The 16,887-nt window shown below is 45.0% G+C and overlaps 1 protein-coding gene across 4 annotated transcripts in view; it reads right to left on the bottom strand.

Moving 5' to 3' along the window:
• Positions 1–16,887, bottom strand: part of TTLL11 (tubulin tyrosine ligase like 11) — a 136,301-nt gene that overhangs the window by 11,416 nt on the left and 107,998 nt on the right. For all 4 annotated transcript variants that reach the window (XM_075905425.1, XM_075905422.1, XM_075905423.1 and 1 more), the window contains 2 exons: positions 15,587–15,844; positions 7,745–7,851 (listed from right to left, as the gene is read on the bottom strand). In XM_075905425.1, coding sequence (XP_075761540.1) covers positions 7,745–7,851; positions 15,587–15,844 — 365 coding nt within the window. The remainder of the gene's footprint in view (positions 1–7,744; positions 7,852–15,586; positions 15,845–16,887) is intronic.

The raw sequence follows: 16,887 nt of genomic DNA, 5'->3' as shown, positions 1-16,887 counted from the left end.
AAGAATAAGAAAGGAGAAAACAGAGAATCACAGAAAGGGCAGGTGAAATCTACCCCAACAGCTGCTCAGCCTGGACATTAAACTTCGGCAAATTTCTTTTAATCAGTTAGCAAAGGATTGAACCTCACAGTCCTCCTCTGTGGAAGCTAAATATTAGCACTCTTGTTTTACAGACCACTCGACTGTGGCACAGAGAGGCTGAAGGACTGGCCCCCACAACAGCTCAGTGATGCAGCCAGGAATAAACCCACGCACCCTATCCATTTTTTTTCATTTGGGTTTTGGATACCAGCGTAGGGTTGCCAGGTGTCCAGTTTTTGCCCGGACTGTCTGTTATTTGGGTCCCCTGTCCAGTAAAAAAAAAAAAAAAAAAAAAAAAAAAAAAGAAAATACAAGACATGTGAAATGTCCATTATTTCCTGTTTCCGTCGGACAGAATCCTGGTGGGGACAATTTTCCCCTGATGCATCTGGTGAGGGCGTGGGAGTGAGGAGCGTGGTGGGGCCATTTAAAGGTGCAGCGCCTTTTTTTTTTTCTTAACAACTTTGGTCTCCCGGTTTTTTTTCCCTCAACAGAATTTTTTCCTGTTTTTTGGGGGGGTGGGGGCGGGGGGGGAAGCGGTGTTCAATATTTTTTGTTAAACCATCTGGCAACCCCAATACCAGGGGTTCAGTGCTGTTCCACAAAACACCTCCTCTGCAACCGTGATCTCGGTGGTTCTCGCTCCCTTTCAGCTGCCATAGTCTTCAATTAAAATAATCCAGGGAAGTAATTTCTAATTTGCCGGACACTGCTCCTAGGGTTGCCAGAAAGTTTCAACAAAAATACTGGACACACTTGACATTACATCACAATCTACATTTTATTTAGAAAATACCAGACATTTCTATTTGGTTTCCAAACTGAAAGCTCAAATACTGGACTGTCTGGTTCAAAACCGATGCCTGGCAACCCTAACTGCTCCACAGGGAGACAACTAAGTGTCAGAGAGCCCAGGCCAACTCCTCAAGACTTCTGGCACCTCAAACTTGAGCTCTGCTCAAGAAAGCAGAGGGGTCTCCTTACCCTCTCGGATTAGGGCACTCTCGTCTCTCACTGGGAAGCGGGAGCCTATAACCACGTTCTTATTGGCTCTCCATGTCTTCAGTGGCCATACTAGTGCCCGTCGGTAGAGCTGCCTCTAGCGGACTGCTTCTGGAAAGTCACGGGGTGATGGAAACAGGTGCCACTCTTATGAAACCTCTCAGCCAAATGGAGAACTTATTTAAACTGTGGTTTAAAATCACAAGGTAGATGTAAGAGCTCCTGAAATGGGTTTTAATGGCAAGGCAGCCTAACCCTGCTTTCCCTAACTGATGGTGTTTGGTGGGTATGGAAAAATAGTCTAAGTTCCAGAACAAGTGCCCCGGGGGACAGAATAGGATAAAATAGGCTCCCTGCTTTATTTTATTGCTGTTACTTGGCACGGAGGTGAGCATTATACAAAACACAAGCATTAAGGTTGTCGTGTCCCCAAGGCCCGACCATCAAGATACAGAAAGGTAAGGGGCGGTGGGGAGAGCTAGAGGAAGGAGTTTCTCTCTTGATCCAGTACTTTTTTGTGTGCATTGTATGGGCCTCATGGGAAAAGTAGCTCTGTCGACAGTGATCAGAATGAGGAAGGGTTTTCCATGCACTAAGGCAGAAGGTATGAAAGGCAAAGAGGGGGAAGTAAATGACATACAGTGTCAACCTGTCAGTCCCTCCCACCACCAGACTGACTGAGAGGCTCTCGATCGGTACAAGTTGTTCCGCTTTGCCGTTTGCGTCCATTTCAGGATTCGTTTGTACCTGATGTGGCATTTATGCTACAGCTTACACCCTAACTGACTCTGGCCCACTGCCCTTAGTGCAGGGGTGGACAAAAGGGCCTCCATGGGCTGGATCCGGCCCGCCAAGTGCGTGGATCTGGCCTGCAGAGGCCCTGCTGCTCCCCTGCTCCCAGGCCAATCAGGGCCTGGGGATGGGGCCGTGCGCAAAGCCTCCTCCCGCCCTGACAGAAGCATGTGGTGCTTTGAAGCTCCATGTGCTGCTCGCAGGGCAGATGGGAGAGTGGAGGAGGCTTTGCTCCCCCACCCACAGGGCAATCAGGGCCTGGGAGCGGGAGAGCTGCGTGAAGCTTCCTTCGCCCTGCCCCAGCCCTGCAGGAAGCCCGTGGCACTTCAAAGTACCACATGCTCCTCGCAGGGCAGGAGGAGGCTTTCTGCGCTCCCCCGTCCCCAGGCCCTGATTGGCCTGGGAGTTGAGGAGCATGCCAAGCCTCTTCCAGGACATGGCTGCCTAGTGGGGGGGGGGGGGACAAAGGGACTCCCCCACCCCCAGACCAATCATGCTCTGGGGGTAGGGTCACCCCGCCCCTTCCTGTTTAGGTCCCACCCCTTCCTGTTTAGGCCCAGGGCTACTTCAAACATTTTTGAAGTGGCCCCTGGGCAAAAATTACTGCCCATCTCTGCCTTAGTGGCTGCCTCCTAGAGGCACAAAACGCAATGGGCAGGCCTCCCCCAGGTGCTCTGTACTTCTGCTTCTCAGCAGAGTCTGCAGATATGCCACAAACCCCAGACCAGAATGGATGAGGAGACCTTACATCTACTAACGGCCTCAGAATGGCTAGTTTTGCAGCACTGGCTTATTGTAGCTGCCTGCGTGCCGTTGGGGGTTCCAAACCCCTTTGGTTGACAATACCCTCATTCATGTTTCCACTTCCTAATACTAAAGTTATAGGAAGATATTAAAACCCCAAGCCTTTAACATTTTTAATAAAAAATGACAGTTAAATTGGCTCACAAACAGCAGAGAAGCTACATATTGTTAAGTTTCATAAGGGTCCTGAGTACATATTAAAAATCTAATCGAGAAAACATCATTTTAAAAACAAATGTCATCACTTTCTAAATGGGGGGGCTTTCATTTGCCTTTTAACACTCTCTCTTCCTGTATAGGTCCTAGGTGGGAGTCTGTTTAGTTCTGGCTCCCCTCCATGCAGGTTTATCTTCATTCCTATAAGCATCAGACAGAAGGGGTTTATTCTTCCCTTGCTGCGTCCACATAAGTTTCATTAAGCTTACTGGAAATTCTACGCATGCCTAAAGAGGCCCTTTTCGAGCATCCAGACGTGAGGTATACCAAAAACTAGTCTGCTGTGCATGGCTGGTATGTAGAGTAAGACAGAGTATAAAGCTGATACTAGAGGGAATAAATGTAGCAATTTAGTATAAACAGTTTAGATTCCATGCCTGCAAAGCTGAGGGGAACTGTATTATTAAATCACTAGCTTTTTGGGACAGGGATTGTGACTGGATAGGAGTTTATACAGCACATAACACAATCAGGCTCCAATCTTGCTTGGGGCTTCTAATCGCTATTGCAGTATAAATGTTTAATAAGAGTAATACATTGTGATAATAGTATGCTTTAGAGAAGGGAATTCTGCAGCATGGGGAACAAAACCCTCCCTGTGAAAACACATGTAAGGAAAAAATGACAACGGGGCATTAGCTAAGTCTGTCAAGAGTGACTAATGATTTGTGAGGCTCCACTCTGAGACACTGAGGGGCCAGATTTCCCCAGAGTCCTAGAACCCACTCTCTGTCTCAACTTGGGCACCCAAAATCACTAGCCACTTCTGAATAGCTTGGCCGCTAGGCCTATTTATCTACACACAGTTTGATGCAAGCTTGTCAAGATGGAGTAGGCTGGGAAAGACTGAATGGTCCATCTTAACTACTGTCGTGTACCACAAAAGCCCCTATTTTGAAGGGCTAAACCCCAGTATTACCCTGGAAGTCAAAGGCTCCACATCCCATTATCATTCATCAACAATTTAAATAGTGGCATAGAGAACATACTTGCTGAGTCTGCAGATGACACTAAGCTGGGTGGGGTTGCAAGTGCTTTGGAGGAGAGGGTCATAATTCAAAATGATCTGGACAAACTGGAGAAATGGTCTGAGCTAAATAGGATGAAGTTTAATAAGGACAAATGCAAAGTGCTCCACTTAGGAAGGAACAATCCGTTTCACACGAACAGAATGAGAAGTGACTGTCTAGGAAGGAGTACTGGTCACAGTGGACCACAAGCAAAATAAGAGTCAAACCTAAAATAACACACTTTGAAAGAAGAAAAAGTGCTAACAATACAAGTATGTGTTGGGTCAGGAGATGAGTGTGAAAGACTGTGTGTGTGTGCGTGTGAGTGTGTGTGAGGGAGAGAGAGACAGTGTGTGTGAGATTTGCATTGCCCTTTTAAGGATGCTGAGCATGTTCAGACATAGGAGCAGCTGTCAGCAAGCTTCCTCCATCCCGAGCCCTGTCGTTTCCCCCCTCTCTGTGGAGATGGGGTACAAGGGTGGAGGAAAGGTTAGAGGTCTAGGTTAGATATTAGAAAAACTATTTCCCTAGGAGGGTGGTGAAGCACTGGGATGGGTTCCCTAGGGAGGGGGTGGAATCTCCATCCGTAGAGGTTTTTAAGTCTCGGCTTGACAAAGCCCTGGCTGGGTTGATTTAGTTGGGATTGGTCCTGCCTTGGGCAGGGGGCTGGACTTGATGACCTCCTGAGGTCTCTTCCAGCTCTAGGATTATATGAAAGAGGGCACCCTAAAATCAACACCCCGGGCCTAAACTTTGCACCCCAATCTCCTATGCTCGGTGACAACCTAAACCCCTGCACCTCCTCCTGCACTCCTGCCCAGGTCACAACCCCTCCCAGACCCTGCACTTCCTTCCTGCACCCCTTCTCCAGGTCAGAATCCTCTCCTGCACCCATATCTCCTCTCAGATCCTGCACCCCCTCCTGAACCCCAGACTCTTGCCCCAGGTCACAACCACCTCCTGCGCCCCACTGCCTCGCAGATCCCGCACCCCTTCCTGCACTCCCATCCCTTACCTCAATCTCCATCCCAGACCCCGCACTGCCTCCTTTAATATCACAGACGAGCCTTGGAGCACTTTTCAAATTCTTGGAGTGCCCACCCTCCTGTAGCCAGACATGAACCCCATCTTGGTTTCCGCCCCCCCCCCCCAGAGAGCAAGAGAAAGGCAGTCAGCCTTTGATGCCCTGGGAACGCAGGTGTGCTGCCTGTCCCTGACTCTACCATAAACAGAAACCAGACAGTAAATGGGCTAGCTGACGACCCGGGGCCTCCCGCTGTCCTGATGGCTAGTACCAGTAATTGACACGCCTGCACTGTCCCAGGAAAGGTATCTTCGCCCATCACATACCAGAGGTGCCCATTGTCTGCATTTTCCCAGGTGTGTATTATGCTTTGCACCCTTCGTGGGAAACTTGGCGTTCAAAGCCATTTTTCCTAATTGGCCACTTGAGACCAGGAAGAAGCCTACATGACCCAAGCAGTATAAAGAGGTGTTCAGTAGCCCACCCCATTTGAGCTCCAATCACCTACACCTGCTGGCAGGTATTGATTGTCTCCCGAGGTCTGTGGGACGCCCAACCTTGCCCTACTTCTTCCCGAGGGATTGAGAGAAAGACGCTGGCCACGCCAAGTCTGGAACGCAGGAGTGAGAATTATACCTGCTAGGTGTCTATTTTGCATGCATTTAATAAGAGCTCAGAGAACCAAAAGGGTCTCAGGGTACCTGTAAGTGACTTATTAGTGTAATTTCTGTCCTGTCCTTTGTAGTGGCTGTGTTATCTGTAACACAGTAGTAGCATTTAACAGCTAAGTTTACCCTGTAACAATAAAATAATATCTGTTTAAGCTTTAACCTGACTCCTTCAGTTGCTGTAACAGAACCAAGCACAATTTAAAAGAACTTCAGCCGGTCATAAGGGACAGGTATAGGAAGAGCTTGGGCGTTTTGGATCGTGTCACTCCCAGGTGACAAATCCGTTGGGGCATCGCTCAGTCTTCCCTAGACTGCCCGCTGCGAAGGGATCCTGTATCCTAGCAGCTGAAATCTGAGGTGTAATAAGCTCTCCCTGTAAACTTCTTGGGGCGCCCAACCTTCTCCAGGTTGCCCGCTGCGAAGGGACCCCGATCTCAGCAGTTGAAGTCTCGGGTGTATAACACACACACACACACACACACACACACACACACACACACACACACACCACTCACTGCCCTGACCATTGGCTGACACCTCCCCATCTAAAATTATTGCCTACCCCAACTTAATTAAAAAAGTGATCTTGTGCTTCAAAATGTTTGGAGACCACTGCCCTGAGGTTAAGGCAGCAACACAAGAAGAGAACAGACTGGTTAAGTAGGAAGGGATAGAATTAAGACAAGACGCTTGAACCCGGGTTGGCGGAAAAGGGGGAGTCTAAAGATGACCTCAGACACTGCATTTATATGGGCCAGAGAAGAAAATTGAGGTATGAGGGAAGCCAGAGAGGAGGGGGATGTTGCTAGTTGGAGTGTACGGAAAATAAATATTTCTCTCCTCTCCTTGTTCTGGTCAGCCAAACAAAGAGAAACACCGACAAACACACAACATAACCAGTCTGTGCTAGCACCCTTACATGAGCAGACTGTACAGATTTTGTGTATACATAGTAATTTAAGAAGCAAACAAAACATGAAAAACAAATCCGGAATTAACAATAGGCCAGATGGCAATGCTAGTTTGAAGCAATAAACATGAAAAACAGCTTCCTTCTGCTAGTACTGATCAATTCCCCTATTTAATAATGTAATTAAAGGCACATTTCTGCTACCATACATATTCAGCACTAGAGGTGGCTTTTCTTTTTCTGTCTTCTTCTTCTTCGCTTAATGCAGCAGCAATATTTTAGAACTCTCTTAAAACCTGAGACCTCTTTGCCCTTAAATGCTAATTAAGATGAATACTTACCTGCAAAGGTTCAGATTTAAGCCTTGCTCTCTATTGCCAACAAAGCTCTAGTAAGTGAGCTGCCGTCTGCAGCACCGTGATAGGAACGCCTACCTTGCTGCTCCAATAAATGTTGTTATTTAATGAATTTCTCTTTTGAAAAAAAAAAAAGAAGCTTTTTTGGTATCATTTAAATTTGAGGCGAATTTAACAGCTGAGTAGTAGTGTCGCATCTATTCCTTGCTCATCACAAAGCTCAGGTCAGTGAGAGAAGAGCTGTAGGGTAGAACCTACTATTTGAAAAGTAAATGAATGCAGTACTTGGATCTTACCAAAAATAATCCAATCGGGCAGCAGGCGCGACCATCAAAGCGCTGGACGTGCCATTTGGAGCTCTTGAATGTGAGGTGTTTTTGTTAGCTATGTAAATTACGGTCTGAATACAGGCTGCACCTCATTGTGCTAGAATGGAGACCTCACTGGGAGAGTTATTAAGGAGAGTATGGATTTGGATGAGGCAACTCAGCATCTGCTTATGTGACCATAAAGCTAAGGCATTTCCGCATGCGCATTCACATTGGTTTTCAGTATTCAGTACAGGACTGAAGTCAAAGTGCCTTCAAACACCAGATGAAACTGCAGGTGCAGATGCAAAACCCAAAATGACACTTGCAAAGTCGCAAGTGCAAAAAGGGCAGCTTTGTGAAACCCAGATCCAGTGAGGACCTGAAAGCAAGGGCGACCTACCCGACACATGAAAGGAAGCTAGTATAGCACTAACAGGCCAAATTCTGCAGTCGGATGCAGAGGCACTGTTCCCACAAATATTAGCACAAGCTGCGTGGGCACCTATGAGGGCAAAAGCTATCTAGAAACAGAAACGTATGTGCTCTGCCAGCATGGGATAGCATTACCTGATTCTCTTTGGTCTAGACCCACACTATTCCATCTTCTTGTGATATCGATGTACAGAATATCTGCAGAAGCCATTGAGAAATTGCTGTTATACAGCTTGCAGTTCCTATTAAACAGAAACCAAATAAAGAGAAAGAAAAAGTTAGCCAAAACCGTGGGAAGACAACTGGGATCAAAGGGTTTATTCAGGCCAGGTGGGCAGCTATGAAAGCACAGAGCTAAGCCAAAAGCCATGGCCAATGTAGCTTGCTGCAAAGATCAGTCAGACCAGCGCTTGTTGAACATACATGGGCGTAACCAGAGACAGCCCGGTATATACTCACTTACAACACCCTCTATATAACCCGTCTTCCCATTGGTTCACAACACTCGGACATCAGCTCTGCTCGGGATTCGTTGGGAGCAGATCCAATGCTGTGGTTATTGCCACAACTCCAAGTCAGTTCTGAACACTCGGCACATACAACTTCATACCAACAGCCTGAAAACAACAGGACTAAACAGTCGCTACTCAGGCTGAACCTCTCTAGTCTAGCCCCTTTGGGATTTGACTGGTGCCGGACCAGAGAATTTGCTGGACCAGGGAAGGTCAATATGGTCTAGCAGCATCACATAAGAACATAAGAACAGCTGTACTGGGTTAGACCAAAGGTCCATCTAGCCCAGTAGCCTGTCTGCCGACAGTGGCCAGCTCCAGATACCCTAGAGAGGGTTGACCGAAGACAATGATCAAGCGATTTGTCTTCTGCCATCCTTCTCCAGCCTCTGACAAACAGAGGCCAGGGACACCATTTCTGCCCCCTGGCTAATAGCCTTTTATGGACCTAAACTCTATGAAATTATCTAGCTTCTCTTTAAACTCTGTTCTAGTCCTAGCCTTCACAGCCTCCTCTGGCAAGGAGATCCACAGATTGACTACACGCTGTGTGAAGAAGAACTTCCTTTTATTAGTTTTAAACCTGCTACCCATTAATTTCATTTGGTGACCTCTAGTTCTTCTATTATGGGAACCAATAAATAACTTTTCTTCATCCGCCCTCTCCACACTACTCATGATTTTATATACCTCTATCATATCCCCCCTCAGTCTCCTCTTTTCTAAACTGAAAAGTCCCAGTTGCTTTAACCTCTCTTCATATGGGACCTGTTCCAAACCCCTAATCATTTTAGTTGCCCTTTTCTGAACCCTTTCCAAGGCCAAAATATCTTTTTTGAGGTGAGGAGATCACATCTGTACACAGTATTCAAGATGTGGGCATACCATCATTTTATACAGGGGCAGTAAGATATTGTGTCTTATTTTCTATCCCTTTTTTAATAATTCCTAGCATCCTATTTGCCTTTTTGACTGCCGCTGCACACTGTGTGGAAGTTTTCAGAGAACTGTCCACGATAACTCCAAGATCTCTTTCCTGATTTGTCATAGCCAGATTAGTCCCCATCATACTGTACGTATAGTTGGGGTTATTTTTCCCGATGTGCATTACTTTACACTTATCCACATTAAATTTCATTTGCCATTTTGTTGCCCAATCACTCAGTTTGGTGAGATCTTTTTGGAGTCCCTCACAGTCTGCTTCTGTCTTGACTATCCTAAACAGTTTGGTATCATCCGCAAACTTTATCACCTCACTGCTTACCCCTTTCTCCAGATCATTTATGAATAAGTTGAAAAGGATTGGTCCCAGGATTGACCCTTGGGGGACACCACTAGTTACTCTTCTCCATTCTGAAAATTTACCATTTATTCCTACCCTTTGTTTCCTGTCTTTTAACCAGTTCTCAATCCAAGAAAGGCCCTTCCCTCTTATCCCATGGCCATGTAATTTACACAAGAGCCTTTGGTGAGGGACCTTGTCAAAGGCTTTCTGAAAATCTAAGTATACCATATCTACTGGATCCCCCTTGTCCACATGTTTGACAAGAACTCTAATCACCCATACTTCCACTGCTTACTGGCTCTTAGAAGACATTTAGGGGTCAATTAGAGCTAAATAAACCCCAGAACACTGACAGCCAGGACTGGTGGCTGTAAACAAACTTTATGGGACCACAGGAAACGTAGCCACACCCATGATAAGTGGACATCCGGCTAACTAAAATCATGCTGGACCACGGATGTTGCCAGACCAGAGAGGTTCTACCTGTACATGGTTTTTAATTAGCTGGGTTTTATTAGAGATAACCAAAAAATCCACTTACTATTCTCATCCAAAATGTGGCTTGACCAATTGCTACAAACTGTGACCCTCCTGGAGCTATTATTATGCTTGTGAGTCTATCACTGAACAATACTCACTGATCCACTGGAAATGCCTCTAGACATGGAGAAGATGAGCGACTGATCCTGCAAGGCACTGAACATGCTGGCAACATTTGCTTTGAAAATCCCTATTTTGCTAGCAAGGGATGTTTCTGCTGGGAAATATTACGAGTGTTTTGCTGTCCTGCTCTTCCAAGTAGCTTCTTAACCCTCCTCGCTGTCAGAGAGCTGGTAGCAGTGCTTTAGAGACAAAGGGGGATCTAGGGTGTGAGCTGAGCCAGATCCGACCCGCGGACAGCATCTGGCCACTTTCTATGTATATCCTACTGCCTGGGCCACCAAATTCCCAGGTGGGGGCTCAGGCAGCCAGGTTCTATTTAAATGGCTCCCTGTTCCTGGTCAGCACTACCTCAGTAGGGGTGAGAGCCACCAACCCTTTAAATAGCCAGAGCAATCCCAGGTGGCTGTGTCTTTAATTCAAAGCTTCTGGCCCCGAACAACTCTGGGGGGAGGCTAGTCCTCAGCCCCGCCCCTGCTGTCCTTTCTGTGGGGGATGGAGCCGGCCCATAACCATGTACCAACATTCTTTAAGTGGCCCCCCTGCTCTAAGGCACTACAGGACTACTCTTTTTTTTTAAACTTAAATTTGCAAGTTTAATTCTTGTGTGAATGGAATGAACAGAGACATCAGCTCGCTTGCACACTACCTTCCACATCCGAATGCCTTAACCAACCAACCAAACAATGCAGGAACTAATTGTTCTTATCAGCCTCTTGTAACTATTTGAACAAGCTACTCACTCTCTCGATTTTTTCTTTCTTTCCTTTTCTCTCCTTTCCACCCCCTTCCCTTATTTATTCTTGGATCTGGACTTCTAATACTCCAGTCATCTGATGAAATGGGTTGTGCCCACGAAAGCTCATAATACCATCTACATGTTTTGTTAGTCTTTAAGGTGCTGCTAGACTATTAGTTGTTTTTTAAAGTTGTTTTTTAAAGTTGTTTTTCCTGTTACACTAAGGGCACGTCTAGACTACAGGCTTTTGTCGACAGAAGTTTTGTCAACAGATACTGTCGACAAAGCTTCTGTCGACAAAGAGTGTCTAGACTACATTCAGTTCTGTCGACAAAGCAAGCTGCTTTGTCAACAAAACCCTGTAGTCTAGACACAACCCTAGATGCAATAACACCTTCTGTCGACAGAACTCTGTCGACAAAAGGCGTTATGCCTCGTAAAAGGAGGTTTACCAGCGTCGACAAAACTGCTGAGTTCTGTCGACGTTATGTCGACAGAACTCAGCGGTAGTGTAGACGCAGGTTTAGTTTTGTCGACAAAAGTCTACTTTTGTCGACAAAACCCTGTAGTCTAGACACAGCCTAACACAGCTACCCCTCTGAGACTTCCAAAATAAAGTGCATTCTCAGCACAGTCTTAGCTTTTTTTGGTAACTTGGAATCAATCAGCTTTGCATCAAAATGACAGTGGGAGTGGGGAAGATGAGAGCTAGTTGTAGAAGTTCTAAGGACATGGTACATTTAGCGTTCTGAGGATCTGTCAGAGTTAACAAAATCTGAACATTAAAAAAAAGAGTTTAAGGACAGCTGGCAGCTGGCAGCTCAGGAGACTGCTGCAATTACAAATGTGAAACATATATGTAACATTTAAGATTTAGTTGAATAAAATATAAGCACTATTGTGTTTGTGTGTGACTTAGTTCTTACCATTCCTAATGTGCTGCTGCAGCATCTGCAGCTTGCCACAGGTAATGAGTACTACGTACTACTTCCTAACTTGGTTTTTATTAATTTATCTAAAAAAAATTACACAAAGTAGCCCCTCTTAGATGTTGTAAAATCCTGTCCGGAGCTATAAAAGAACATGTTTTAGTGATCAGATTTGCATTGTTTGAAGAAATACGCGAAGAAGTATCAGTGGGAAACTTGATTTCAATCAATGACTTTTTTTTGGTGATCTAGATCAATGCACCCTGCCTCTGACAAGATTTGACTGTGGTCTAAGGGCTCTGTACTTCTCCAATGAGGCTGTTGCAAAATGGCTTGGCAAGCACCACATGTGAGGACAATGAGAAGAATAAAGATTATTCCATAATTATTAAGAGGAATATCTATCCCTCCATCCTGACATTTATATTAAGCGCGTCACGCCAAGACATCCCTATCAAGACTGGATTAAAGAGTAAAAAACATGCGGCAGCAAACAATCCTGCACTGGCCTGTGGATAATGCAGACGCCCCACAGTCTTTTCTATATATAGATGTTTGTTTGTATTCATTCTTCACTGCTAAGGGCATGTGATGAAAAGAGGATCTCTGTATTTTAAGAGTGCATCTGCTCCTGCTGCTTATTTATTTTGTCAGCGCCAATGAAAGACAGAAAATGGGATATTTATTTGTACCGTAACTGGAACATGTAGTCATTAAATAACAATGACAAAGACAAAGGAAAAGTATATGAAAAATAAATTGAATTCCTTGTCTCTGCAAGTTGCAATTTCCTGATGCAAATCATTAGTGCATAGTGATTCAGTGAGCAGCATTTGGAAAGCCTCCTTCCTCGCAGGGACCAGCAGGGTACACACCCATGGCTGAGGAAATCACTGCTTCAATACCTCCTCTTCACAGTATTTAAATCCAAATAGACTCACCTTCCTCTGGTTTACTAGAAGTTAAAAAAGTAGATCAGAACGATGAAAAATACTAACCTTTGTTAAAGACCATCAATTGGCACTGAAATAAAGGCCCAAGTGTTCCTACCGAATAAAGCTTTAGATCACAGGTCAGGCTATGCCCATCTTCTTTTAAGGATATAGTGTCTTTTTTCAGATGCTAAACAGGTACCTAAATAAGATGCACAGTAAAAGGAACTTACCTTTGTCTCCAATGCTATTTACCTCATTTGTGATCCCTGTGAATGATGTGTGCTACAACGTTCCAGAACTTGCTTTTCTACATACAGATATGGGAGGGAAATACAACTCTTGGACAGTGTCTCTCCAACAGAGTCAATCCACAACGCAAGATGACCTGAGACACAGCCCTACACACTTCAGAACCGCAGTTTGGATAAGCAAAGATCCAGAGTGACATTTAGCCAGATGTTTTCAAAGCAGCACAGGCACACAGTCCTTTTAATATGGAGCTTATTTCTTGGAAGCAGCAGACAGAAGTCTCCGAACGGGATGAGAAGACAGGTTTGCATCAGCATTATGAGGTGTAAAATAGACCCCCTTTCTCTGGACATCTCTATATGCTCTTGAGCAGAAGTGGGTACTAAGCATCCCAGATGCAGTTTGTCAGGGTTAGCGCTTGGCAGGCCACCAGAGGCTTTATTTACCTGAGCAGGTATGATAGCTCGCAACTCCTATTGGCCATGGTTCACTGTTCCCAGCCATTGGGAGCTGCAGGAAGCAGTGCAGGCTAGGCCATTGCTTCCCGCAGCTCCCATTGGCTGGGAATGGCGAACTGCAGCTAATGGGAACTATGAGCAGCCATACTTGCGGGCCTCGGGTAAATAAAGCATCAGGTGGTCCACCAAGGGCTAACTCCAGCGAACTGCATTCATCTTGCAGGCTGCTTAGTGCCCACATCTCTCTAGATTCACTCCAGCCTGCTTACACCGGCTCCATGCAAGTGTAAAGGAGACTCACTTGCTCAAATATGCACATCAAAGAGTTGGAAAAATGGTGTAAGCAAAAGCCAAATGGGTTTTTAAAAAATAAACTCAACTGAGGTGTCAGCTCTATGAATAAATTCTAGATTCCTGCTGAACTCTTTTAGGAAGCCAGTCATATGAAACTAGAGCCCTTCTGCTCTGCCAGCTTGCTCCCCGGCCAAATGGATAATCCTCAATTTGTGGCATCAGAGCAATTCTGATGACAGCTCATGCCACTGTCACAGACAGCAAGTACACGACCATCAATTACAAAAATGGTACTTAGTAAATGCTGACACACACTGTTCTTAGGCAATACTGAGACAGTGATTTAGGGGAAGGGTTTACATAGTTAATAAGAGGAGATAAATGCATGCATAGTCCCCCTTTTACCAGAAGGAAAAAAAATATGTGGCTTGCAGGTATTAGCATAATTCACTCAGTAAACTGCTGACTCGTACAGCACATTTCAAGAGATGGACACTGTGCAAATCAATTAAGACAGAATCTATTATGCTTATTTTCCCACTCTGTTTTGGGAGGTAGAAGTTAAGAGTAGAATTCAGTGTCCCAGAATATAGTGCAACTAACCTCTCTCTTGCCCCTGCAGATGACATCTACTTTATTTTCAGAGGAAATATGATCAAAACATTAGCTCATAATGAGGCAGAATTTAAAACAAAAATTGCCTACAAAGAGAGGCTTGTTAGCAAGAGCAACTACAAAACACAAAATTTACCAGCCAAACAGCTTTGGAAACTCAGCTATATCAAATGGCATAGACAGATAAGCACAGAAAGATTACCACATTGTCCTTTCATTCTGAAGAGCTTTTGAATTGCTGAATTTTGAAAAACATTCTGCTTAGTAACATTCTGTTCATAGCTCGGATGCTTACGCAATTTCTTCTTCCCTCATTTACATCAAAGGACATTGGTATGAAAAAAATACCCAGGATTTGATTTTTGAGGCCTTCTGCTCACAGTGCTTGTTCCTTTAAAGAGACAACCCTCAATTTAAGGAATCACAACAATTTCTATAGCTGACAATGGCAGTGTCACCTATCAGCCATTTCCTTTTCTTTCCTTGTTAAATACCAAGGCAAATTGTGAAAAATGGGACCTCTCTTTTTGTCCCTATTAACAAGAATGCAAGTAGGTGTCACACAATCCCAAGGTTGTGACAACACAGTTCGCTGCCTTGCAAACATGCATGTTCTCTAATACTGGATGATGAGCAGTACTGACTATAAAAAAAGAAAAATACACGTGCATACTACAGAAGTTACCTCACTAATCAGCAATGACGAGAACAAAAATACACAAGAGTGTGCAACTGTTCAGTGGGATTTGGAGGGAAATGTTCTCTTTGGTTTTGACTACTCTACTACATGAACACAAGAACAGCAGTGCTATTGGATAGGTCTGGGAGATCTAAAATCCTTTACTACATTTTTACGATACTCTACGCGTATGTCTACACTTGCACCCTAGTTCGAACTAGGGATGCAAATGTAGGCATTCGAAATAGTCAATGAAGCAGAGATTTAAATATCCCGTGCTTCATTAGCATGATCTCACTGGCGCGTTACTCCGATCAACAGCTGTTTCGAAAGTGAAAGTGCGCGGCAGGACCCCTTGGTTCGAACTAACGTTACTCCTCCGAAAATGAGGAGTAACGCTAATTCGAACCAAGCAGTTTGGTTCGACCTAACGCATCCCTAACGCGTGCACTTTCACGTTCGAAACAGCTGTTAAAGTAATGCGCCAGCGAGATCATGCTAATGAAGCGCGGGATATTTAAATCCCCGCTTCATTGACTATTTCGAATGCCTACATTTGCATCTCTAGTTCGAACTAGGGTGCAAGTGCAGACATACACAAAGAGAGTTTCAAGTCACTGACCTTATAAAAGTTCGGAAACCTGTTGGTCCCAACTTCATTATCCCTCTTACGCCAAGAAATCGGATAAACAATGCAGCCATTCTGTCCCCCAGTCGCAGATAGTTGAACTGTTTGGCATACTTTGGAAACACTTGCTTGAGACAGAGGGAGGGTAAGCTGGCTTCTGGATTTTTGCTGATCTCATGTTCCAGTTTCTCCGCTGATCCTGGTTCCATCAGGTCTTCTTTTGTGTCTGATGAATGCTCAGAGAGTTGAGATCTGTAGCACAAACAGGAATTGTACTTGAGATAAGTTTATCACCGGAAGACACTTTATCAATCCACCATGAGTCTGTCAGCATCCTTATCATTAAAACCTATTTTCAGGGATTTACATAGTAATTTGGATGCAAACATTCATTGTGGGCTGGAAAAACACATACAAGCAACTGTGTTCAAAATTAAAAGACTAAATAAAACCTCAGCTGAGCTGTCTACATTTCAAAAAGGAAAGAAGGATTTCTGATTTCGGAGTTCTTCATACTAGCTGAGTGTGTGAAGAGATGTGATGTGGAGAGCTACTCACTCCCATGGCAATGAACGGGAGAGATTGGGGCTCTTAGCACCTCGGACAATGAGACAATGTTTATTTAGACTTTAATAGGTGATGAGCTTTCGTGGGCCAGACCCGCCCACGAAAGCTCATCACCTATTAAACCATCTTGTTTGTCTTTAAAGTGCTACATAGTTTTCCCTTTTGTTTTAGCAAGATCAGACTAACACGGCTACCTCTCTATTACTATGTAGGGTTGAACATTCAAGACAGAAAAAACGAATTTTAAAGGGAATGTCCCCATTTTTCAAACTGCTGGATTAGCAGCTGTGAGAATGTAAGCCCGGCATTTATCCAAACCCGGAGACAGCATGGAGCATGGCAGAGCAAGCATCCCAACACACTCCACTGCGGTCCTTCAGCCCGGCCCTGAAGGACACTTTTAGGGTGGCTGGGTTTCACTCTCAAGGCCAATTCAGTCTTTTCTGCCCAGCTGCCACCAATAGTGCCAGTGGAGATGGAAGTTTTTGGCCCAGGCAGAAAAGCCAAAGCAAGGTCCCTGGGACTTCCCTCCAACTCTCTACAGTTTTGGGTGGACTCTCTGTGGCTTGGGCTGAGCAGCTGTTTGCTCCAGCCCACTCCCTCTCTCACAGTCTCCTCTCCTCCCCCCAAAATCATGGAACTAACATGACATTTGCTACCATCACAGTATTTACTCCATGTGTGTGGAATCCCCTTTCCCTGTCCTGCATCTGTCTTATCTATTTGAA

Source organism: Pelodiscus sinensis, chromosome 22 (assembly GCF_049634645.1).
Source record: "Pelodiscus sinensis isolate JC-2024 chromosome 22, ASM4963464v1, whole genome shotgun sequence".
Classification (NCBI taxonomy): Eukaryota; Metazoa; Chordata; order Testudines; family Trionychidae; genus Pelodiscus; species Pelodiscus sinensis.
Note: the sequence above shows the minus strand (reverse complement) of the source record. Positions and strands in the feature narration are given on the sequence as shown.